Source organism: Periophthalmus magnuspinnatus, chromosome 17 (assembly GCF_009829125.3).
Source record: "Periophthalmus magnuspinnatus isolate fPerMag1 chromosome 17, fPerMag1.2.pri, whole genome shotgun sequence".
Classification (NCBI taxonomy): Eukaryota; Metazoa; Chordata; class Actinopteri; order Gobiiformes; family Gobiidae; genus Periophthalmus; species Periophthalmus magnuspinnatus.
In genome coordinates, this window is record NC_047142.1 from 11,909,981 (window position 1) to 11,936,460 (window position 26,480).

Consider the following 26,480-nt stretch of genomic DNA (forward strand, 5'->3'; position numbering starts at 1 on the left):
GAGAGTCGGCTTTTTTGAATGGTTCCTTAATGTGAATGTCTGGAACTGGATTTGTTTGTTTTTTTCAAATTTTTTATGCATTTTTACACTGATTAACGCATCACCAACACAAGAAACAGCAGAGAAGCGGAGCAGGCAACACGAGTGAGAGATTTCTGCACAAAAAACACCTACTGGCATCATAATAACAGTTAGTTTTAAATTATTATGATTGTTTTAGTGCAACATTTTGTTTAGCGTGTGTATCATTTCAAAGAGAATACTCACTCCCACTCTCAGTTTGAACAATTTTAACCACAAATCTGAGCCTTGGTGGTTTATCTCTGTGATTATTTTGTAGATAAATTGAGTTATGTCATATAAATAAATAGTTTACAAAGCCAAGTCTTTTGAACGTCTCTTTTAACATGAACAGATCCAAAAGATTCAGATTCCATAAAAGAGCCAAACGTCCCATCACTACCCACAGCTCTGCTCTGCTCTCTCCTCACGTGCGGCTCTGATCAGATGTGCTTGTCCTTCTTAAGCCTTGAGCAGCTTGTCTCACCCGGGCCATACCAGGAAGTGTCAGCTTCAATTTCTCCTCTGCCACTTTCACTCGCGATGTTTGGGCTTAGGCTAATGCTCTTCACCTGAGCAGACTCCACCGAGCTGGGATCAGAGCCTATGGTGGTCAAACAAGGTGTGAAATAGTGGCAAATCACAAAGGCTGCAAACGATTTAACTATAATGGGGTCTCGTATGTATAATGTATGTGTATAGTGCTGCTAACCCTGTAGTTGAAACCCTCTGCTTTAAACTAATCCAAAAATCCCATGCATTTCAGACCTATTGAAGTCGCCTTGGCCCATACTGTACCTTGTATTTTGGAGTGTCCTGAGAAACGTCTGAACCAACTGAGAAAACAAAACAATCCCAACAGAAAAAAACAGACACAGGGGCACTGAATAATTTTTTTTCTTAATAGTATGATTTGATAACATTTTTAGGCTGATGTGCCACGTAATCTTAACCAACAAAAGTATACCGTGACTCAAAAACGTTGAAAAAGTTTAATAAATAACAAAAAAGAACCCACTTATGATAAACCTATGAGCTGCCCATGATCTCACGACACTATAGGACTAATTCCTTACGTAGAGATCTACAGTTTTACGGTTTATCCACCCCTTCACCTCATTCTTATTCACAAAGAAGCGTCTGGTGCTCTTCAGGCTCCTCTTGAGAATAATCCTACCACGTTGTAAAGGACCATAGACAATACCTAAACCCCAGCACCTGCGGCACCTGTACACATAAATGGTAAGGACATGAAATGGAAAGCGGCTCACTCACCGCCGGACCTTTTCAGGACGTCTCTATGGAAACAGGCTCTCACCAGTGGAACAACAGGAGCACTCTAAAACACTCAACAGGTAAACACATGGACGTGATGGACGGACAGCATTTGCATCTCAAACTATTTAATACTCACAGTGCCAGTCAAAAAAAGTGTGGGTTCAGTCAGTGCTTTTTGTTATTTCTATGATTATTTACATTGTAGATTCTCACTGAAGGCATCAAAACTATGAACGGAAACATACGGAAAGCAAAAAACCAAAAGTGTGAAGTAAGTCCAAATGTTTTAGACTGTAGATTTTTCAAAATGGCCGCCCTTTGCTTTGATCATTGCTTTGATTGCTCTTGGTTTTCACTCCACAGCTGTGCCCTGTCAGGTTTCATTAGAGGAAAGCCATCGAGGGGAGACTCCATCATGAAGCTCAATGAGAGAAGGCAAAGGGTTTGCTGTCAACGAAGCAAATGGTGGATACTTTGAGGAACCTAAAATATAAAACAATTTGGAGTCATTCAACTTTTTTTTATTATTGCTACATAATTCCATACATCTTGCTTCATATATTTGATGTCTCCAGTTTGTATCTAAAAAGTAGAAAGTAGTAAACAAAGAAAATGCATTAAATGTGAAGGCTTGTCCAACATTTTGATTGGTAGTGTACATTTTGCTTTTTGATGAATAGTTTTATTACTTGGCTCAGTCCTGTATAGTCAGTGATTTATTTGAGTTGCTTTAAACCAACCTTACCAAATTAAAGGTGCGCTATGTAACGTTTCTGGCCTCTATGGAGATGTAAGCGTTGGCTTAGCATAGATATGGTCATGTTGGCTAGCGTGTACTCAATTATATGTGTTTTCATTACTCAAAAATATTCTGAAAAACATGCATTCCAGCTGTGAGCCTCTCCACAGATCGGACTTGCAAATCCGATGATACCAGAGCAAGTTACGTGTTTGTTTCAGTGGATGTAGACACATTTAATGCTATACTGTTGGACATTCCAGGTAAAGCAATAACATAAAGTAAATGGAAACAAGCAGGTGACAGACACATCCCCAGAAAAGTTCTCTAGGGTAACTTTACAGCCCATCATGTCTTATGCACCTTGTAAGAGTACTTTCATTCTTGGTTCATTATATTAAGAAGAACGAGGATATGTTCTAGAAAATTATAAATATTAGAACCTGTATTACACAAAATTGACTTGTGAGCATTAAGTCATGTTATAATGTTGTTACCTCCTCAAAAACAGACCTGGAGTAGTGTTTTGTTTCATTCACACATGTTTAAGTAATCCTCTACATCGCCAAAGCTCTAACTGCCCTGTTCTACCTTATGGTTATCATGAAGTGGTAGTTTTCAAGTTAACAGCTCCTTTTACCTTTTGTTCAGTGGAGAATGGGTGATTTCAGGCCAGGAATTGCCAAATAATTCAAGTGAAGGTGTGTGGAGTTTAAAAATACAGTGGAGAACTTCCTGTATTAGCACAAGATAGTGTAGAGTAATATGGCCCTTAAATATTAGGTTAACAGAAATAAATATTATGGACTGTAACACCTCAAACTAAGCAATGTACTAAACAAAAACTAATTAAAATGTTTCCAATAACAGGTGATGAATTTAAAATCCATCACTGTACACTCTATAAAAAAAGTAGGTTGGCCATCGCCATCTGTGAGATGAGAACAACACTGTATAACATGTATTTATATGGCGCTAATTGATATATCTCACTTCTTGTTTGAACTTTTAAGGAACTTTTAATAAAAGATCTCATGATTGTCTACGTCTAAAAACTGGCAGCACTAGAACTGAAATGGGGAAAAAAGCTTTTGGTTATTTTACAAAGCTGGATACCTTGGTGACACTAATGCACTTAAATAATCTGATGATAAACCTTTAAACCCTCACACTTGCTCCTGTTTTTAATGTTTTAAATGGACCTATGCAAATATGTGTTTTGTTTTTGTTTGTATTGTTCTGTATTTTAACAGGGCACTCATGAAAAATAATGTGCTACTCTCATTGGAATCTCCCTGTAGAAATAAAAAGAAATAAAGTTTTAAGGAAATAAAAGGCCAGTTCACGTGGTTGAATCATACATTTATTCATTATCATGTACAAAGGATTTCCGGTGGTACAAAGCTGTTGTAAGACTCCGGTGCTCACCCCTCTGTCTGTTTTATTGCAGTAAAAAAAGGAAATACCGGCATGATCGAGAGTCGAGAGGTACTTTGGCAAATATAAATTATGAGTTAAGAAGGCAAGCAGACGACTCGCGTGATGCTGTGAGGCGAGGTCATAAAACGTCATAAAAATAGTTTATTTAAAGAGCTAAAAGCAGAGGACACAGAGAGGCCTGGGTCTGTGTCTGTCTTTACAAAAGCACAACACCACACACTGTAGACACTGGCCCAATGGCACACACATGTGACGCACTTCAAACACGTGTGTGCATTTGGGGTGGAGACATGGACCAGACCGATGCCGAAATTGAACCAGGAAAAAGAAAGGACTACATACACCAGCAGTCAAAAAGTTTGGCACACTTTTAAATTTTTCATTTATTTTTCTTCTTTATTACATTGTAGATTCTCACTGAAGGCATCAAAAATATGAATGACATGTGGAATGTAGCAAACAAAAAGTAAACTCAAAATAACGCCAAACTTGCTTTAGATTATTAAAAATAGCCTTTACCCTTTTCTTTAAACCCTGGATTTCACTTTTTGCATTTCTTGACCCTCATGTGGCACATCTGTGAAGTGAAAACCATTTCAGGAGAATGGCTACTCTGAGGATTTTAATATAAAATACAAATATTTAGTTATTCAAGTTTCTTTTCTTTGCTACATAATTCCATATATCTTGCATCATATAGTTGATGTCTTCTGTGTGTATATAAAATGTTGAAAGTAGTAACAGTAGTAACATTGAATAAGAATGTGTGTCCAAATGTTTGACCGGTAGTGTATATGGTTCTATATGTAAATAGTCAGTCGGATTCACTTGACTAGTATTGTTTAAAAAAGCATTATTTAGTTTCTTGTAACCACCAAGAAGTATCCTGTAATGCTATGGGTAATATAATGCTAGTGCAGGGTGATAGATAACAGATGAATGGAGACATGTCAGTAACACTGGATAATCCAGATAAAGAATAAGGTTTTTAAAAATTATATTTTAAATAAACACTGTTCATAGCTAAAGCATGAATTTTAATTAAAAAGCAAAGCTCATTTCGTGATAAACAGTTAAAGAAATGTACCCGCCCTCAGTAAACTTGTTACAGTTTTTGTCCAGAATGTTTGTTTATGTTTTTAAACTAAACCCATGTTAGTAATAGGTGAAAAATATAAGTTTAACTTAAGTGAAGATCTGTGCCATGTTAACACCCCAAACTGATAAAAAATGATATAAAATCATTTTCAGTCGAGACAGTATCTCCAGTAACATGTTTGGTGGTGCGTGTCATGTACATATGTGAGCCCATACATTTCAAACATAAGACTCTTCCCGAACACAAACTCACGCAGAGCAAACGGGCACGGGGCAGTCCAACAACACATTTGGCAAAGGTCAAAGATGGCGGCCGAATAGAAGAGAGGAGCTGGGTGAGCTGGAGACCACACCAAGCAGCCATAACAACAACACCAACAAGTGAGGTTATCTGCTAAACAACCCACCTCCATTCAAAGTATTTTGTAAGAAAATCCAGTTTCAGGAGCTAAAACGATGCAGTTTCTTGATAGAATATTGTATCTGATATTCTCATAAAAACTTAAAACGCAAAAGCAACAGACGCAGTTCATTCCGTTATCAAATCTCGTCCAGAACACTTCCCAGTTCCATCAGTGATTTATGGATGATTGGTGCATTCCTCCATAATTCCATCGTGTCTTCCTTTTAAAATCCAGGTGCACAGACCTACCTCAAGACTGCAAAGGCGCGTGCCACGTGGGACAGAGGGTGGGAGTGACACAGGTGGGCGAGGGATGTGTGGTGAGCTGAGGACAGGTGACACAGGGGCGGGGCATCAGAGGTATTGTTGTAGAAAGTGCAGCAGCATTATCTCGTAGTGCTCTCCAGACTCAGGGCAGCGGATACTGTGGCGCTCGTTGGGATAAACCTGAAATACAAAAATATGCATTTACTATTGATAGATGAATTCACTCACTGCCCACTCAGTCCTTGTTATCTTGGTACTCCTTACAATGGAAGCATAACCAGGCTGGACTCCACTAGACTGGAATGGACAACACTATCGTAATGCCTTGAGGGTTCATGTCTCCGGGTGCTGGGTCCTGTCCTGATTTTTAAAAAAACTTCTCTTGTTTCAGAACTCCAGCTCTCGACTAATGCAATTTGTTCTACAATAACAATGACATGAGTATCTGTAACCAAAGAGTCAATGAACCAACGGGGATGGGAGCCGACCTCAGTATCAGAACTTTAGCTTTGGCCTTAGCAGTGCATGCAATGTGTTGACCCTGCTTTGGTTTCTAGACATGTGCGGGATCGGCTCATTTCCGTGTCTGCATCTCTCAACATTATGTGCCATATTGGAGTAAAGTTTGATTATCATTACCTTAACAACAGTAAAATAGTTGTTGAGCATAATGCATCTTTTCTGGTGGGCTTCTGCCACGTGCTCGTCTCCATGGAGATGCCTTGCCAAGAATCTTCCACAGTATTTAAGGTACACTTTACTGCAAATCCACAGGTCAGTAGTTTTAAACAACTAAAGAAATCTCCTCTGAGTGTTCTGAGTTAGACAAGACCACATTCCTAGAGAAGATGTTTTTGCCAACTTTTATAGGACCATAATCTGCAGTGAGCGATGGGAGGGCAAGTCTAGACTGAGTTTATCCTGAAAACACTGAGAGGAGTGCGGATAGTCAAGCTCATGTGTCCTGGTGTCTGTACACGTTAGGAACCATGCCCATAAAGCTGTGAAAAGAGTTGCGCTGAGAATGAGTTAAATCATTTAGGGGAGCTGGACTCAACAGGCGCTTAACTGCCATATGCAAATATCCTTCCTTCCCCTCACAAACTTCGAGCAAGAGCAAGAGCTAGTTTTGTTAATATATTTTATTGATTATCAGTTCTCAAGAAGTAGAAATGAGCAAATAATCTCACACACTGCACACAGACTTTTGTCAAACCTACCTGCAGTTGGTATGGCTTCCCTGCGCGGATTATCTGTGACACAAGGAAATTGGTGTGGAAAAAGTGCACATTCTCGTCTAAAAACCCATGAAGAATCAGCAAACGGTTTGGCCTGAAAAAGACAAGACAAATTTCAGATCCAGCTCAAAATCTTAAACTTTACATGAACCAAGATATTGCTCAATTGTAAACCTGCAGGTACATATTTCCACTGCTGTGGCATGACTCGGGCCTGCAGGCCGTTTCTATACATTCTGCTTTCAGAACTAGAACTCTTCACATAACCAACACAGTTCTTTTTACAACATAGCTTCTTCCAAGCTGTGGACTGCTTTATAAAGAGCCAGATATGATTAGATTAGGGTTGTTAAAAGTACTGAAAATCAGATACCAATTGATACTAAAACTAGTATCAAAACTACTCATTTCAACAAGTGTCAATACTTAAAAAAGTCACATTCGCACGACAGAAATGAACCTTTCTCGAATAGATTTAGAATGATCTTGAGCTGTATCAGAACAAATATAAGACACATAGACTAGTATACACCATGGACCACTATGGAACCTACTTGGACGACTGAGGGATTATACTGATATAAGGCCACTCAGTAATATAAAGAACGTACTATGATTTAATGTTGCAAATCATATTCTATTATCTAAAGAAAGAAATAGAGTTTGAAATTTGTATATCTTGACAACACTAATGTGACATTGATCTAATAATTATTGGGATAAGGCTAGTTGTCATGTCTGAAACACTAGACTTAATGTCATTATTTATACAGAATAGGGCCGTACTCGCTGGGCAGTTTGTCCACGTGCAGAGCCACAGAGCCCTCCTCGTATCCCTGCTGGTTGTTCTCAGGCACGTCCATATATCGCTCTGTGTAGCCCGTATCATAGGCCATCCACACGGTCACTGGTGCTCCCGCTATGGCCAACTGAAACACAACACATGTATCATTTGGCCGAGAGATTATATTCAACTGTTTTCCTGATCTTACACAATAAAAGAGCCCTGCAAAGATTCTTGATAAAATAAAAGTTTACAATATACATGAGATACAGGAGAGGAAATTCATTTGATTTTTTTAAGCATATCTTTTTAACTTTGTGCATGCCCTTATTTGTATTTGTATTTGTATTTATTCAGTGTGTTTATGTTGCACTTTTTCACCGTATCAAGTTCCTAGTTTGAGAACTGTGTTCACAGACTATGGCAATAAAAGTCTTCTGATTCTGATTCTGAAAATCAACTGACTTTGTTTATATACACACCAAAATATGATTATCATCTGATTTCTGGACATTTAAAGGGCCCATACTATGTAATTTTCTGATCTATGTTATAATGTTGTTTCCTCATCACAAACAGACCTGGAGTTGTGTTTTGTTTCATTCACACATGTTTAACACACAAACTCTGCATATTTAGGCTGCATTCTTCTCTCAATCATAAAACGCTCTGTTATGGGCTCGACACACGGGGAGCGACGTCGCTCGCTCTCCATTTATTTTCAATGGTCTCTGTGCGACACTGTGTAAATCGCTCATCTCTCTCACCTCCGCGACAAGCGAAAGTCGTGCACGTGAAAACCTCACGCTCGTGCATGTCGACGTGCACACGCGGGCCTGCGACGCGACTAATGAAAGTTGAAAAATGTTCTACTTTTATCGCTATCGCCTGCACAACAGCCAATCAGCGAGAGTTTGATTGACGAGCCAATGCACTGCCCACTTCAGAAACATCATGGAGGAGAAAATTAGACTCACGGTGTCGGATTTCCCAATTCTTTTTGACATATCTCAAAGAGACTACCGAGATATATCAAAAAAAGCTGCTGCCTGGGAACTCGTTGGTGCCAGGGTGAATATGAGTGGTAAGTTAACATGCGCAAATTTGTTAATTCAGATAAATTTATGGAGGCTAATAACCAAATGTATTAAAGACTGATTCAACATTAAAAAATATATATATTTATTTAAGGTTTTTACATTAAACAGAATTAGCTGCAGAATAGGGTGGACCCAGGATCGCTTTTTTTTGTTTTGTAGAGTGCAACCAATTGTAATATTTTAGTCAAATTAAGGAAAACTTTACGAGATTTCATTTTAGCGTCTTTTTCCCATCTACCGCTATTAACCTCAAAATTCCCTCCAAATAAACAGCCAATCAGACGAGTAGGAGGCTCGATCTGCTCTGGAACAGAGCGCGACGTGACAAGCTGCCGCTCGTCGCTGCAGTTTGTCGCTGCCCGTGTGTTCGATCTTAAAGCCCATGTGATGAGTGTCGCTGCACGCTGTCGTTAGTCGCTCCCCGTGTGTCGAGCCCATTACACCTTATGACGTCATGTGGTAATACAGGACGTTCTCTGCTGCATTTTTACATTTCATACACCTTCACTAGAATCAGTCGGATAATTTCAGCCCTGGAATTGCTAATCTCTACTGAACTAAAGGTAAAAGTTAGCTGTTACCTTAAAAATTACCACTTCATGTCATTACAAAGTGAAACAGACGATTTTGAGTTTTGGATTAATTTACTGTAATGCAGGACCTGTAAGATTATTTAAATCACACGTAAACTGCAAAGCCTGATGTGCGTAATCAGAGGGATCATGTTTAGAAAAAAATCTGATTTTTGCATGTTATTTTAATAGTCTTCTAACTATAAAAATCATGTGTCTGACTGCAGCCAGTGTTTCAAGTTGGCTGACTAAGACAGTCCTCAATGTTCAATTTGGTACAACCCAACAGTGACACCATGTGGTGGAAGAAGGTATTTCATGCAACTTTGAGACTGAATTTGTACACTACTAGTCAATGGGTTTTTTATAAAGATTTTTACTACATTTTCTACATTATAGATATATACAGAAGACATTAAATATATGAAGCAACTGCAAGATACATAGAATATGTAGTATGTATGGATGTCTATGTCTGACAGCATAGGTAATAGGTAACAACAATTGAGAGGGGGGATTTGATGGTCCTCCTCCCAAGCATTTTGTACAAAGGTTTAATTACCTGCATTTAAGTGGGTTTTAGAGGTTTTTCAAAATCTACTTTTCCAATAATACAGCAAAGCCAAAATTTATACTTTCCATTGTTTTTTCTAAATTTTTATGTGTATTCCATCTCTAGAAAACAGGCCAGTTATTTTCCAGGATGTGTGGGAACCCTATGAATGACCTTATTTTGTTTTGTCTCAATTTTTACTATTTTTATATAGTTGTTATTTGTTTAGCTACATATGGCACATTGTACGATACACATTTTATTTGTGAATATAACTTAGATCATCAATCAACATTTTTGTAAAAAAAAAAAAAAAAAAAAAAAAAGAATTATTAGTCAAAAACATGCAAAATTACCTTGAAGACGTTGGGTCTCTGAATGAGCCCCATGAGCGACAAGAAGCCTCCGTAGGACCAGCCGTGAATGGCCACTCGGCTCAGGTCCACAAAGTTAAACTTCTGTGCCACGTACTGTAATCCCTCCACCTGGTCCTCGATCTCCACCTGGCCCTGAATGCCACACACGACACTTTAAAGAGCCCATGCTTTTATGCTGCTTTTGATCTATGTTATAATGTTGTTTCCTCATCCAAACATACCTGCAGTTGTGTTTTGTTTCATTCACAAATGTCTAACGCAAAACCCTTTAGTTCTTCTCTCAAACAGAAAACACCATCCACCGTGTGGTGTCATGTGTTAATACAGGAAGTGCTCCACTCTGTTTTTAAACTCCATACACCTTCACTAGTACTATTTTGCTAATTTTAACCCTCCCTGGAAAGGAGCTGTTAACTTGAAAACTGCCACTACATGACAACACAAGGGGAAACAGAGCATGTTGAGATTTGGCGATGTAGACAGAGTAATAAAAAAAAAAAAGCCAAATGTATGAATGAAGCAAAACACAACTCCGGGTATGTTTTTGATGAAGTAACAACATTATAACATGATTTAAAGCTTAGGAGAGTCAATTTGGTGTAATATAAGACCTTTAACATAACATTCAAAAGCCCCAAAGAAATGCAAGTCTTTTATTTTTACCATTTTGTTTTTGAGCGCTCCTTCAAACTCCAGCCCTCTCTGACAGGAACCCCTCCCATCGATAACCACCACGGCGTATCCCAATGAGGCCAGAGTGTTGAGCCGCAGGTACTTCATCCCCTTGAACGTGTTGTTTACTAACTGCACCTACACACATACACACACAAATAACCTATTTTGTAACAGTTTATGATGTCGCCACTCTACATGTTGACCCAATGGAAATGGAAACACTAGCATAAAATGCCTTACAGCAAAGCAATGTTGGCCCACTCTTATGTCTCTTTAACAATGCATTAAGAACATGAACATAAATAAACACAAACTCAGAATCCAAACCTGTGGTCCTCCATAGACAAACAGCACAGTGGGGTGCTTCCTGCCCGGCTGCAAGTTGTGAGGCTTGTACACCATCCCATAAAGCTGAAAGCCTGACTTCCCTTGAAAGTCAAAAATCTCTGGTGGGTTGTAATCTCCTGGGCAACCTAGAGAAAAAAGTACACACAAATTTACAAACATTCACAAACATTTAGCACAGTGTCTGTTTAGGTTGGGTGAAAGTAAGAAACGTTCCAATAAAAACTAATGTTTCCTTTCTGAGGAAATATTCAAAGAAGCATTTTGTAAATGTAACTTTTCTGGTGAAGGGTCTGCCTTCTGTCTGTCTCTATGAACAAATGTTGGTATCATACTCTTCTATTTTAATTGAGACAAGCAGGCAATACCCTAAGGCCAAGTTACAGGTCATATAGAGGTATATAGAGATGGTGGGCCCATTCCAAGAATGCATGTTTTAAAGCAATAAAAAACATCTAATTGAATAAATACTAGAAAGATAAGTTTAAAGCCATGCTGCAGAACATTCTAGGTCAAGCAATAACATCTTCATAGAGACAAACAGGTGGCAGACCCTCCCCAGTTACAGTGTACCTTTAAAGTAGGTTGTACACATTACTCATATGACCCTCAATGATTATAACGGCAGATTTTTGCTTTTTTTGTTTAGACTGAATCAGTTATTTTTGTTGGGATGCACAGGTCATGTTGTTTTCTTAGATTACTTATGCTAGCTCATCCTCGTGTATCATCACGCGCCATTGGCAGCATAGGATCAGAGCCATCTTCACATTATCGGGTTGCAGTGAAGTCTGTCTGGAGGACGCCTCAGATCAAACTGACCGTCCTTGGTGTAATCGTACAGACACAGAACTCTGCCCCACACACTTGATTCTCACTGAAGCATAAAAACTATGAATGGACATATATTACATTTTTTTGCATCTTATATTTGATATCTTCTACATGTGTTCAAAATGTAGAAAGTAGTAAACTTGAAAAAAAAAAAAAAAAAAAAAGATGAGAGGGTGTGTCCAAACTTTTGACTGGTAGTGTACATGGACAGCCTTCACCTTTACTCACACTGGCCTTGTTCAAATGCACAACAAAATCTGATTATTATCTGTTGTCTGGACTTTTAAGATTATTAAAATGACATGTAAACGGCAAATTCTGATTTGGCTCTAAGGGACCTTAGTCTTATGACTAAAAAAATGGATAATAAGTTGATTTTGAGTGTCAATTTAACCACAGTCAATGTCACAAAAAAACTAAAACGGAAGAATACAAAAGAAAGAATACTATTGAGTTGTTTACCTGGGGACTCCATCATGCTGGCCCAGAACTCCGGCACCAGGCTCAGAGGCTCGTCCTCACTACAGTTCAGTTTATACACGTGGACACAAGGGGGCGTGCTCACATTACTGTAGTGGCTAATGAAGAAGTCAAAGTTCTGACAAGAGAAAACAGAAAAAAATTCCTGGTCAATACCTGTACCTGATCTAGGTAGATATTCGTTTTGTTTGTTTTTATTTGTGTTGTTCTGTATTTCAACAGGGCACTCATGAAAAAGAGCCTGGTACTTGTCATTGAGGTATCTCTGTATAAATAAAGATAAATGAAAAAAGCATGAAAACTTAAATTTTTGGAAATTTTTTTGACAACCCTAGTTTGCACTATGCTTCTATTTTTTTTCTGGTAACAAGTGAGTAACAAGCTAAAACATATGGCATTGAATCTGCAGGTTGTTTTTTTCAGTCCTCTACATTATTTTGTTCATGTCTGCACATTAACCTCACCGTTGAAACTCTGTGTAATCTGACCATACATTCTTTGGACTCTTTGGGCCCTGTTCTTATCACAGAGTTTAGAAAAAGCATACAGTCTTGGTTGCAAACATATTTGGAGCCAATCTTTCCAATGTTTAGGTATGAACCAAATATGAAACTCCTCTGTAATTCTGCTGTTTAAAAGAACTGTATGTACCCTGCTCTCTTACTGTTAAAAAACTACAATCACAACAAATTGGGTTGCCATTGCCTTACCCTGCAAAATAGAGGCTACATACACGTGTTTTGTCATTCTCAGTATATGGACAGCATATATTGCTGACAGGTGCTGGGGTTTAGATGAGGATTCAGATCAGAGAGAGTCCTTTTAGGTTTGACCAAACTGGGTTTCAGCACTGGAACTGGCAACCCAAATGAGTGACTGGTGTAGCTCATTCTGATCTCAAGAACCAAATTACACCATAAGCAACTTGATTCGAACATGTCTAGCTCGTATCTGAAGACACAGATAGGTCATGTTTATGGAATTTAAAATCTAAATCTTACACACAGTTCATTCAACTGATTTACAGCAGGAAGACGCCATTGTTTTGTGAATGCGTGTGAATGCCTATTCACAGGGATTGCTACTGTAACCCACAAATGATTCCTTGGAGCAGCGTCCATACCTGACTGACAGAGCAGCTATGGGAGAAGCCAGGTTTAGTTAATCTGACCACCTCCCCCGGACAGTCATAGCTCACTACATACAAGTGATGCTCCAGGGGCGTGTCTTTGGTGCCCTGGAAGTACACCACTTTGGTCGTCTCATTCACCCAGATCTAAGAAAGAAAACACATAAATCATTAGGATAAGAAATATGATAATACACATAGTTTGCATTTAGATGTGTGTTAAAGGGGATGTACCTGATTTTTTTCATGTAGTAAAGTAAGATTTGTTTTTCCCTAGTACAGACAGTTTGTAAAAGCAGCTCTTAGGTTCAAAATAAGCCTGGTGTGTGCATATAAATGTTTTCATCATCTGTGAATCGGAAATAAAACTGATGTGCTGTTAGCATGTTAGTTGCTGTTGTTAGCTTGTTGGGAATGCGTTGGGGAATAAGTTTGGACCATTGCAAACTGTATAGAATTATCTAGTTATTTTTTTCACAAACTTAAAAATCGGGTACGTCGCCTTTATTTGTAGTAACTGTTTAACCTTTGAACCATGTCTTGCCAAAACTTCCCACTCCCCACAGGTCAATGTAACCTCCTCCTTGATTGCACATGTAAAATCCCCTGGAATCAACAAACCACATCGTCAGTTAACATTAAGGCAGAGTATGAAGATTAGCAATAATATACATACCTTTTGAATGCTGGTAACCTTCTGTCCACCGGTAACACCGCGGTTGAAACAAAGATGTAATTTTATACAAATGGCTAAAGCCCGTTTTGGACTCATTCACCCAAATGAAGCTAAACTCCTCCTCCGACGTTTGAATAAAAGGATAAAATATGTCATGGACCTGTAACAAACAAGACACAGTCAGTATATATGAAAGTTACCAAGAGCATTGTCACAATACTAAAATTTCAAACTTGATTTTGATACTAAGGAATAGACTCAATACTCAATACTAATACCCCAATGATATTAAAAAAAAAAAAAAAAACACTCCTTATTTAGAGAACAGAATTTTCAGAATTAAATCGTAGTATTTTTTTTTATATTACCATGTGGCCCTCACTTGTCCATATTATTCTATGGGTCTATACTAGTCTATGTGGTTCTGATACAGCTCAAGATCATTCTAAAGCTATTCAGGAAAGGTTTATTTCTGTCCTGTGAATGAGATTTTTTTTAGTATCGATACCTGCACAAATAATTATCTACTTGCAATACTAGTTTTAGCATTGATTAGCATCTGATTTTCAATAATTTAGACAACCCTAGTTAACGTACTAAAACAAAAACAATGGAGTATACTAAAATCGTACATTGATCCAGACATCTGTGGTTTCTTCATATATGATGTAGGGTTGTGTGTTGGGGGGTACAGACTCTACGTGTTCCTGTCGTGCTGTCAGGTTGTCTGTAACAGGGATGAAAAGAGCGCGAGGGAGGAGGACAAGCTGCAGTTTCCTCTGACTGCGGTCCAACAGCACTGCCCAGCCACTAGAGGGAGACGCACGATGAATGTTAAAGAAGACACATATCATGCTATTGTCTGCTTCAGTTATAATCTATGATACCCCAGCAATCATTATGGAAGTAACTGATACATGTATAGAAAATAAATACTCTAAATACTAATTCTGAATACAGTTACAGAATAGTAACTGCATTCAGTAACTGAATAAATGGCAATACTTGACCGTGCAATTTTGCCTTTGAACTGGACATTATTAGTGAGAAAAAAAGAAAACAGCTCTTGTAGTGTGTGCATGTGTGACTTTTTGTCTCCAATTGGACATAAGTTAATGCATAACAAATAGTACAACAAAAATAAAGCTGTTTGTAGTAATATGCCATGTTTTTCACTATAATCTAATGCAACTGTGTAAAGTATTCAGTACTCAACAGATACTACTAATAGGGTACAATTAGAAAATGACAATGAAAAAGAAAGTCTTAGGCTGTAGAAACATTAAAACTACATATTAAAACATGACAGATATAACTCACTATTTGCCATCACTAGTCCACCCCACTCTAGCAATGTATTCAGTCCCAGGAAACAAAGAGTTGAATGGGACCACTAGCTCTTTGTCTTGTGTGCAGATAATCTGTAAAGACGCATTGCGACATGTTTTAGAAATGCATTGAATTATGATGGTTTAAACCAGGAATGATAATCACTTACCCTTCCTTGATGGTCTGTTTTGATCTCAGCTAATTTGAGTGTTGCCTGAGGATTTTTGCTTCCTAAAATGAAAATAAATTTGCATATAAACTTTAGAGGGTGCCAGCAGTATGGAGGTCACGCAGATGACATCACAACATTCAGAATTTCTTCAATGAGTGGCCAAATTAAATGAGTCAGTGGTGAGTAATGACATTTTCTCCTGTAAAAGCTCAAAACACATGTAAAATATGAAATGTAATAATAAGTAGAAACGTCTACAGCTTCAAGAGTGTAGATGAGCTAATATTTAGTTTGTACCTGACTCTAAAACAAGAAAATCAAGTTAACAGTAGAAAATAATCAGTTAACAGTTAAAGTGAAACCTCAGGGACACTGCAGACAGATTCACATTTATCACTGATACAGACTTTGGATCAGATACAGATGAACTGAACCTTCTCTCCTTAAATAACAGGTTTCTGAGTCTGTGTGTTGAGAAGATGAATAGTTGTGGGGTGAGTTGAAGTGTCCTTTATTTCCACTATCATTAGCTAACAAGCTAGCAAAGCTCTGCACATGTCAGCAACAAATGAGAATCTACTTTCAGTTTACCTTTTGCCCTATAAAGCTAATTTGAGCTACAAAATTGCTCAATGGACAAAACTTAGGTCATAGATCTGCTACTCAGTTGGAAAGTTGAGAGGCATTTTTCAGATACAATGATGACATGAAGTCTATAGAGTGGGGCTGACCTGTGCGTGGGTATCTGTAGGCGTCTGCTTTCCGCTCCTCCAGCGCTGGGGATGGCACATGGATGATCTCTACATCCGTCTCGTCCACCTCCTCATACAAAAGGTGCACAGTCTTTCCCCCATCGCTGTCTAAAGTGAGGAGAGAAAACACTGAATTACTGCAAAACATGAGTGAGCGTCCAATTAAAATGCATATATTTTTCAATTTATTTATTTATGATTGAGTTTGATGGGATAGTAAATATTCATCATCATGGTTTCACATAAGTTAAGTGGCACTTTGTGACAAAATATTGAAAGGTAAAGTACAAAAATACAGGAAGTAGCATTGCATTCTTAAACAGAATACCTTTACCCATGTCATCAACACCAAATCATTAAATTCTGTGCACTTGTATTATGTTGTGTTGTATTATTCTGTGCATTTAGTTCATCTGCTGGTTTTGTTTTCACTGGTTCTTGGGGATATAAAATCTCCTAACCCTGCAGTTTAGACTGACAGATATTTCCTAATGTGTGATCCTTATGTTAGTCTAGCAGTAACTATTTTAGCCTTCTCTCAGCTGATATCTTTCCAAAAACCATAGCTTACCTTCTACAGCTGAGGGGCTCCACCAGTATCCAGTGAAGCGGTCGAACTCCTCCTGTATCACAAATGTTGCTACACCTGCGGATTTGGGATCTTCTTTAACATTATCTAAACCTAAAAAACAAAACAATTATTTTTATTTGAGTGTGAAGACGACATCCATAAATGCTAAAATAAATTGCCTATAGTGCACTATTGTTGTTTTGCTTCTTTCACACGTGTAACACACAAACCCTTTGTATTTAGGCTGTGTTCTTCTCTAAAACTGAAAACTCTCCACCGTTTTCGCCTCATTGAAACTGCTTCACTCTTTGATGCACCAGACTTTTAATTGACATCTCAACTGTACAAAAGGTAAAACTATTACTCAAAATAAAAGCAACAACTCAAGGTTATTCTGGAGTATTGAAACATTCACACATGTTTGAGTAACCCTTTATTAGTCTGTCTACATCCACAAAGCTCAAAATGGTCTGTTCCACCTTGTGATGTCATGAAGCAGAGGGTTTCAAGTTAACAGTTAACAAGTAACAAGTAAACAGTTAACTATCTTTTACCTTTTGTTCAGTAGATTGGCAATTCCAGATCTGAAATAATCCAAATGATTCTAGTGAAGGTGTGTGGAGTTTAAAAACATAGTGGAAACCTTTCTGTATTACTACATGATATGACAAGGTGGAATGTTTTCAGTTATGAGTAAACATGCAGGTTTGCGTGTTAAACCTGTAAGAATGAAACAAAACACAACTCCATGTGTGTTTGTGATGAGGAAACAACATTATAACAGATCAGAAAATGGTGCCATATGTGCCCTATAAAATTAACTCCAAGGATTTTCAGCTTTGGAAATGCTGATGCAGGATTATTCAAACATGTGTGAATGAAACAAAAGAAAACTCTGGGTATGTTTTTGATGAGATAACAACGTAATAACATGTCCAAATGCTCACCAGGCAGCTTTGCATAATGTAGGCCCTTTAACCAGGACTAACCTTTGTGGCAGAATGTTAGTCTCCTCTCCTCCCCTGTTTTAATGTTTGCTATCCACAAGTCGTTGTTGTTGATGAAGGCAATGAAGTTTTGGTTGGCTGGGCAGATTTTGGGGTCCATGCGCGTCCCTACGCAGTGGGTCTTGATCTCCACAGGCTTGACTGGTGCAGACTGCTAAAACATTGACACCAACTGTTAGATGGGACTAGTCTTAAAATACAGAATGGTTTAGATTATAAACAAAAATTTGAGATATCGATTAACCAATATTTGCACTTTTTAGCATATCAGCTATCAGCCATAAACCTCCAGCACAGGCTGATATTTTAGATTTGGCCAACCGGCTGCCTAAAGAAAACACATGAAGCTTTATTTGAACACTTAAGTGTGAAGAGATTGCGGCACAAAATGTGACTTAACTTTCTTAAGGGCTTATGGTGAAACACGGCACTGTAAACAAGTTTATAGTGAATTTTAATTACAGAATTAGTGGAAAATTATTCAAAGCAGCCCTATATCTCAATCTAAAAATATCAGCAGAGCTGTACAGCCATCGTTTTTTCTGAATTATAAACATTCGAAAATCAAACACCTAAACAGGACCATTAACGCTCGTTTTGATCACAGGCTTTTGGAAATGGGTTGCTTAAATCCAATTTGCATTTTTTTCTTGAGTTTTCAAACTTAGATCATAAAATTTACTTTGCAGTTTGCTAATGTGTGCATTGTATTACCATGGTCACTGCTAAACATTCCACCACAGACATACATGCATTCCCCCCAGCATAATCAGTCATTTCAAAGCATCAATTGGCCACAACAGCACAACAAATTTCAGATATTGCCTCGGACCATCCCCAAACTAAAAAAATTTTGATGAAGATAAAAAGTGTTGTGTACTGACTATGAAGCCGTTGTTGCCTCCGTCTTGGCAGTAGAAGAGACTATTGCTGGCCTGGAAAAGAAACAGGCCGGTCTGGGGGTGGTAGTCGTATGACGTGATCCCAAACGCCCCTAATCGTTTACGCTCTCTCAGCAGCTCCTCTTCTCTGGAGTAAGCTCCTTGGTGTGGCGTGGCCTAAGGAAAGAAGGAAAAAAATATGAGAGCCACAATTTAGACTAGCTTTGAGGAACATACACAGTCCAGGATCACAAATGCCCATCATGAAGCTACGCTTGTCAGAGCAAACTTTCATTTCAATTTAAGACAAGTTCATATTGCCATTCCCTGGGTTAGGGTTGTCAAACATATTGAAAATCAGATACTAATCAATACTAAAGCTTGTACCAAAACTAGATATTCATTTGAGCAGGTATACTAAAAAAAGTCACATTTGCAGCCTTTCCTGAAATTTAGAATGATCTTGTAACAAGCATAAGACACAGACTAGCATAGATCCATGGACCACTATAGAACATACCTGGACGACTGAGGGATTACACAGATATAAGACCACATGGTAATAATAATAATAATAATAATAAGCAGCCTATAAAATAGTTTATATTGTTGTAACGTAAAAGCATCTCTCACACATGGATATCCTCAAATTACACACTGTGCAACACATTTGACCTGGCTGGATATGAAAATAGCGAGCAGGGTTCTGCCTTTAGCTGTCTGCTATACAAGTTATTAAGCAAAGAAAACTGAAGGAATCGTGTGGCGACAGGACAATTATTAAGGGTGAATTATAGGTCCATGCGTGTAAACCTCGTGTCTTTACTGGCTGCATTAGTTTTACATCTGATGAATGATATGGAATTAATATCAGTACAATGAATAAAGCACTTGCATTTTGTGTAAACAGATGTCTCCTTTATGTATCAAGTTCAACTTCATCACAAAATAAACAAATAACATTGGCCAGGACACTCTTGGAAAAGTGATTTTTAATCTCAGTGAGGTTCTCCTGGTTACATACAGAGCACTTAGCTGACGCACATGAGCAGACGTTATTATGACGATTAATGTTGCAGGCAAAAAAAGTTCCTGTGCTGCAGAGGCACTGATGACTCCTGATGCTCAATATCAAACGTGATAGGTTTGTTTTACTCTGGCATCAGAGAGTTGCATATTATTAATATCAGGACATCATTTTCATTCATTTACAGGTGGTAAATCCAGTATTTCCAAAGTTCAATGGCCAACATGACTGGAAAAGAAAAAGTCGAGCATAACCTCTGAAAAAAGTACAATGATTTAATGTTGAAAATCACATTCTATTGTCTTAATAAAGAATGTTTTTTTAATCATCATCGTGGTATCGATATCAGTATTGATAATTGAGTCTATTTCCTAGTATTGAAATTTCTGTTTCATGACAACACTACCTTGGGCAATATACATACTTCAAATTGCCTGTGTAAATGTAGTGTGTGAGTAGTGGTGTTCTGGTATGAGAGTTGGCACAGAGACATTCAGTCAGTCACAGAACAGCTGTGGCCACAGGACTTGTTTACAAGCATCAAGATTATCAGTCGGTTTTTACAAATCAAACCCATTCATATTTATCCATGTTAACTTACAGACATTCAGCTTCTACTTTTACCTTGATTGATTTAGTCAGTAATAATGTATTATTTAGGTGCACCATGCAACTTTTCTGGTGAAGGGCCCGCCATCTCCTTGTTTCCATGAAGACATAATATGTTAACTTTATCCCTTGCATTTATTCAATTACAGGTATTTTAATGCTAAGAAATACTTGCCCTGGAGGTGACAATATGGCAATATTGCCAATAAAATAAAATAAATAAATATATTGCAGCAACACAAAGATCTCCATTTTATAGACGTGTGCTGTTTTTAGAAAGTAAAATGTAGAGCCTAATATGAAAAAAAAAATGGCTAAAGATGGCCAAAACGTATATTAGAATCTCGCAATAATATAGTTATCACAATAAAAACATAGTTATCAAATATAGCACCTCTTTCTCACATCATGCAGCCCTAACAAGAATAACTGAGTTTAATCCAACACAATAGTATAGCGTGAGAGTGAGGTTTAACAAGTACTGACTGAGCTCCTTCACTTAGCATTTTTATAACAGAGTCACTAATGAAGTATTAGTCATAGTCTGTGTTGGCTCCTGAGTGAGAAGCCCTGTGATGGACATGTGCATTCTCAGAAGTCTGACCGGGTCAGGGTGACCCGGGCCGCACACATGGGACTAGACAGTGAACAAGAAGCACCGGCACAATCTCTTTACAGGACTGTGTTAAATATATATGCCCATTCACACTTACTGTACAAGGAAGCCACAACTTTCAACAAACATATCCAAAATATTATTATTACAGCAAAACAGGTGAAAATAGTTTGAAGGGGCCACTATAGGCTGTACCCATTTTTTTCCTTGCCTTCATCGTCATTAGAGTTGTATTATTTTGCATGGAGAGACCTTGACAGAAAATAAGTTCTATAAGGACTACAGAGCCATAATCAAGACTTTGAGAGAATCGCTGCAGTGTTGAATTGAACAACATGAACAGTGCATATTTCACATAAATCAACCTACTTTACAGCAGATTTTAGCACCAAAATTTTTCTCAAATTCTCCATTTAAATGAATGGGATTCACGCTTAACCAGAAGTGGCCTGTGATTGTTTTTTGTGTTAAAAAGAACAGATGTGGCCTATACTGTCGAGATGCACCGATCCGATACTGGTATCAGATATCAGCTCCGGCACTGAAAAATTAGTTGGATTAGATATGGGCTTCCACATATCAGTTCACCTGATATCATAGTTTGTCATATAAACGGATGTAATAAGATGATTTACTGGGCGTAATTGGCTCAGAATGTCTCAGTGTTTGAACTTTTATTCATACAAACTTGTTATGTGGTTGCTTGAGAGATGACATAACACATTTGGGTCAGTTTTGTCTTATTTTATATTAATTTAAAGGAATTAAATGCTGTTCTCAGTCTCTGCACTGGTATCGGTTGATATCGGGGATTGGTAGGTACTTAAAGCTATAGTATTGGAATCAACATAAGCATATTATATTGTTAATGTCCATGAAATCAATACTAAAAACAATATTTTGTAGACTAAATCAAATCAAAAATTAAGACTGATCAATAAATGGAGAAAAAAAAATAAAACATGGCTGTCCGCTAGTGCTACTGACCTGGAAGTGGTCCAGCATTTGTTTCCAGGATAAAACTAGCAGGGCCTCTTTGCGAACCTTCTTGGGGATTTCAGAGTAGAGCAGGGAGTTTTCCCTGCTTCCGTAAGGCATCCCTGAGAAAACACACGCACTTAAAGTTAACACAACAAACATGCCTGTGTATACTGCAAACACATGGACTGAAGTGGAATACTCATGTTACTGTAATTGAGTTGATTTTAGGGATTATTGTACTTTTTTTAAACCTGTGCCATCCAATTAGAATTACACAGCTAGAATTATACTCAATTACAAGTGCATTTTAAATCACAGGCATTACAGAGAACTGTACAAGTCCCAATCCACTGCCACAGCTGCTCGTAGTAAATAGTACTTTGAGTAGTATTTTTCATGTGCACTTTTTACTATTACTCAAGTACAACTTTGGTGATAGTACTTGTAATTGAGTACATTATTAGCCAAGTAACTGTACTTTTACTTCAGAAAAATATTCAGTACTCTCTCCACCACTGTATGTGGGACACAAGCTGTTTAGAGAATCCCAAAGCAATTATGAACATAACTCAGTACTTGGTAATGATAACATACATTATAATTATTGTGTGGACAGACGCTATCGTAGAATTAAAGGTTTTGTGAATGCGTCAAGCAGTTGAGTTGACATAGTAATAACGGTTTGCTAAATACACAACTATTAGTCCATTTAAAAGCAACTTACTGATCACACTATGATTGAAAGGTGCCACACATCTGACATAATAGGGCTGTTTTTAGGATTGCGATTGAAATTTTTTTGTTGTGTTTCAAAGTTGCATTTAAACGCATCCAGAAGAATTGACAAACTAATACAGGAATCACATTTAAGGAACATGTTTGAAATTAGATTTAACATTTATATTTTAATAATAGGATTCTGTTCAAAGTTCAAAGCCCAGAAGAAGTGACAAAAGGACTTAAATATGAAATGACAAACTGCTAACTACAGGGTTAGCAGTTTTCATGCAGAGTAAGACAGGAGATTTAGTTGTTTGTGGAGGAAATTATGGTTGTTCAAAAACTGCAGCCTATGCCAGTTGTGTCCATTCAAATTATGATTTTAATTCATCTTGCAGCCCTAATACTAACATATAATTTAAATGCTATGTTTTTACATGATGTGTATTAACTATTCAAAAAAACAGCCTAGATACTGGGAATGAATCCATTACAAACAAGGCTGGTAGAAAATTGTGAAATGTGGCCAAACATTTCACTAAATAAATGAGAATAATCGATTTCCAGCTCAAACCTGAACAACAAAAGTCCAATTATGACATACAGGGGCCTTAAATATTATTAGTCAGTTTTTCACAATACATTACTTTGAAAAGTCAGTTAGGCCTGTCACAATAAAATTTATATTGATTTATCGTTCAATATGTGACAGATTTTTTTTGGGTGGGGGGCTGGGGTGTCACTCAAAAGTATTCAAAGCACTGTACGTCAAGAATCCACTAACCCATTCACACACACAGAATGTTTGGGGGTAATGTTGGGGGATAAGTCTGCTTCATGGTTTGGTTTCAATATTATTATTTATCTAGGCCTGTCAAAATAACACATTTTGAAGTACAATATAACACTACAGAGGAATATTGCGATAAACTGTAATATGGAAACTACTGACACGAAGCAGGATAATCCCAGTAAACCAATTTTTAAATAGACAGTATCATTAAAAAGCCTGAGTTGATATAGTAATTACATTTATCTTTACTTTAGCAATATACCATCAGTGGTGGAAGAAGTACTCAATTTTGTTTCTTAAGTAAAAGTACAAATAGTGCAGTAAAAAAATGCTCAAGTAAAAGCAAAAGTATCACATAATAAAATCTACTAAAGTAAAAGTATTAAAGTACCTGTTTAAAAACGTACTTAAAGGAGTAAAAGGTCAAAGTAATTCATGCAGATTTTGAGATCGAATACAGCTTCAAATATGTTGATTTTGATAAAGACTGAATTAAAAATAAACCCGTCAGCAGGCCTTAAACAATAATAAAAAATATGTTTAACTTTTCAGTCCAGTTCAAAAATGTAGTGGAGTAGAATGATAAAAAGAATCTACTTTAAAATGCAATATACTTACTTACTACAGTACTTTACTACGTTTACTTAGTTACAGTCCATCACTGGTTATCACAACAGGCCCAGTGACTAGTGGCAGTCTCTTACCGAGGTAGTATAGCCTATGCGAGTGGGGACCGTTGTCGTCCTTCTTTTGCACAAAGTGGAAGTCGTGGGGGGCTTTGTTGGCAATCATCCCGGAGTACTTCCTGCTACAGTGGATGATGTCCCGGAGCCCGTCCCATGACTGTTTCTCCACAAAGAACTGCGATGGCACGTCCTCCATGTCCACCACCTCTGTACTGTCTGTCAGCCCGTCCACGCCACTCATGTTCACACTCACACAGCTGCGGCAAACACACAACATTGGTCAAAATGACGCAGTTGTGAATAAAGACAAATTGATTTATTTATTTTTTTATTTAACTATTGATACTCTGTAGTGACATCACACTGGGGGTGCTCTACATGTATCTCTATTGGTAGAATGTTCAGCAGTTACCATGGTGGCACAATGCACACTATACCAAACACAGACAAAAACATTTTAAGACCATCTGAATACTTTCAGTTAGTTTCACACCCCCAGAGAATGTTGATGACATCAGCTGCAAATTATCAATACACTGCCAGTCAAAAGGACACACTCTCTCATTCAATCTCTTTACAATGTATAAAAATGTAGAAAGCAGTAAACACCAAACAAAAAAAAACATCAAATATATGATGCAAGGTATATGGAATTATGCAGACAGGTGTGCGGTTGTATGCCAGTTGTTTTTACATTTACAGTGATGGCAAAACTTGGCGCTAGTCTCTGTTGTGAAAGTTGTGAAAAGCATGAGGTACTCTGAATGCATGAGGTAAGTGAGGAATAACTATGCATAAGGTAAGTGAGGAAAACAACTTAAAATTAACTAGTTAAGCCTTTAAACAACACAGACTTTTAACCATCTGTCATTCAATACAAAAAATAAAAAATCTAATCTAACTCTAAACAACACGCATTTACTGTCAGAGGATTGGCTGTGGACACCTTCATTAAAAAGACCCAAGCTGATCAGACCATAAGAAATGACAAAAATCATAATTTATAATAATAACAATGATAAGATCAATCACAAAGCTCCATCTACAACAATGTTTAACTAAGTATCTAGGCTTGGTCTTCATTCCCATCTAAAACATATGTATTTAAAGATGTATTGAATCATATACTGTACCTTTTCCAAATGCCTTCTGATTTGTCACAAAGTTTCACCTTCTTAACTCTATGCATTCACCGGTTGACACTCCTCACTGACTCTGTAGGAACAAAAAAAAATAATAATAATAATAAAAATATATATATATAAAGGAGCATTATTTATATTCATTGTAGTACTGTAATTGGTATTGAGTACTGATTGGTTCATTAATATCAAAATCAAGTTTGAAATTTAAGAATACTAAACGCAGTTACAAAATAAACCATTAACTTTTATTGCATACTAGGAAAATGTATTGTTGTTCTCTCCAATAAACAAAAACAGTTGCCTTGAGTGAAAGTGAAAGAGTATTATTATTATTATTATTATTATTATTATTATTATTATTATGGTTGTTAATATTATAGTCATTATTAAATGACTGGTCATGTGTCAACAGCTGTGAGCCGCTCTGAGCTGTCAATTTTTACTAATCTCAAAAGCTAAAGAATGAAACGCCCAAATGTGTATGTGGGTATAGTGACTGCGGTTAGTACACACATAAGTACATAAGGTTTACTAAATTACACTAGAACATACACTAAGGTCCGTTACTTGACCAGTAAACAGTAACGGGTGTGGAGCAGTTCATACAGTGTTGGAATAAATAGTAGCATTGACTGGCTAGCTATTAGCTTTGTTCTCCACTATATAAAGAACCCGGCAAATTCGTCTCAGGTGAAAAATTGTCGACAAAACATGTTGTTAAGTGGGCGAAAGGCACAAATAAATAGACTGATATTATGTCATAGTTACCGACAGCAGTGTACGAGCGGCAGGGTTGAACAGTTGCTTAGTTCCGTTTTGACAGGACAGCTGCTTTCTGTTATTTTCACTGAAGCTAACTCTCTGCTAGCCACTGATAGCGCAAAAAATGTTAGCCGGATGCTAATGATTCGGATGTTTCTTGTCAGGAAAACAGACCTATAGTTCACGGATTCTTTTGGAAAATATAAATATGAGCAAAACACTTACCAATGCGACCGCTGTTAGTCTAATGATGGCCGGTACTTGTTTAACTGGGTGTGACAGAGCAAATTAGACGCGTGCTAAAGGTTGCATCCATGGCCCACAGCGGCCACTCCAGAATGCAGCAGCGACCCACAGGACGGAAGCAAAAGGAACCTTGTG

The 26,480-nt window shown here is 37.5% G+C and overlaps 2 protein-coding genes across 4 annotated transcripts in view; both read right to left on the reverse strand.

The window, feature by feature from the left end:
- rps15 (ribosomal protein S15) overlaps positions 1-26,480 on the reverse strand; it is a 151,032-nt gene that overhangs the window by 121,778 nt on the left and 2,774 nt on the right. The gene's annotated exons all lie outside the window — the stretch shown is intronic.
- Positions 3,424-26,480, reverse strand: dpp9 (dipeptidyl-peptidase 9). Of its 3 annotated transcripts, none has more exons than XM_033983169.2 (21): positions 26,325-26,480; positions 25,326-25,407; positions 24,211-24,449; positions 22,000-22,112; positions 18,764-18,937; positions 17,862-18,033; positions 16,873-16,983; positions 16,281-16,409; positions 15,547-15,608; positions 15,369-15,469; positions 14,681-14,858; positions 14,049-14,208; positions 13,899-13,978; positions 13,367-13,519; positions 12,226-12,361; positions 10,912-11,057; positions 10,573-10,719; positions 9,889-10,041; positions 7,310-7,452; positions 6,506-6,617; positions 3,424-5,465 (listed from the first exon to the last, which is right to left on the reverse strand). In XM_033983169.2, the coding sequence occupies exons 2-21, from the start codon at positions 25,379-25,381 to the stop codon at positions 5,373-5,375; spliced, it is 2,658 nt and encodes an 885-aa protein (XP_033839060.1). In that variant the 5' UTR covers positions 25,382-25,407; positions 26,325-26,480; the 3' UTR covers positions 3,424-5,372. The 3 variants fall into 3 exon arrangements, with proteins under 3 accessions (XP_033839060.1, XP_033839062.1, XP_055084605.1); XM_033983171.2 differs by having other exon boundaries at positions 17,862-18,030; positions 26,325-26,457; XM_055228630.1 differs by lacking the exons at positions 3,424-5,465; positions 6,506-6,617; positions 7,310-7,452; ... (6 more) ...; positions 14,049-14,208; positions 14,681-14,858 and having other exon boundaries at positions 15,368-15,469; positions 17,862-18,030; positions 26,325-26,457.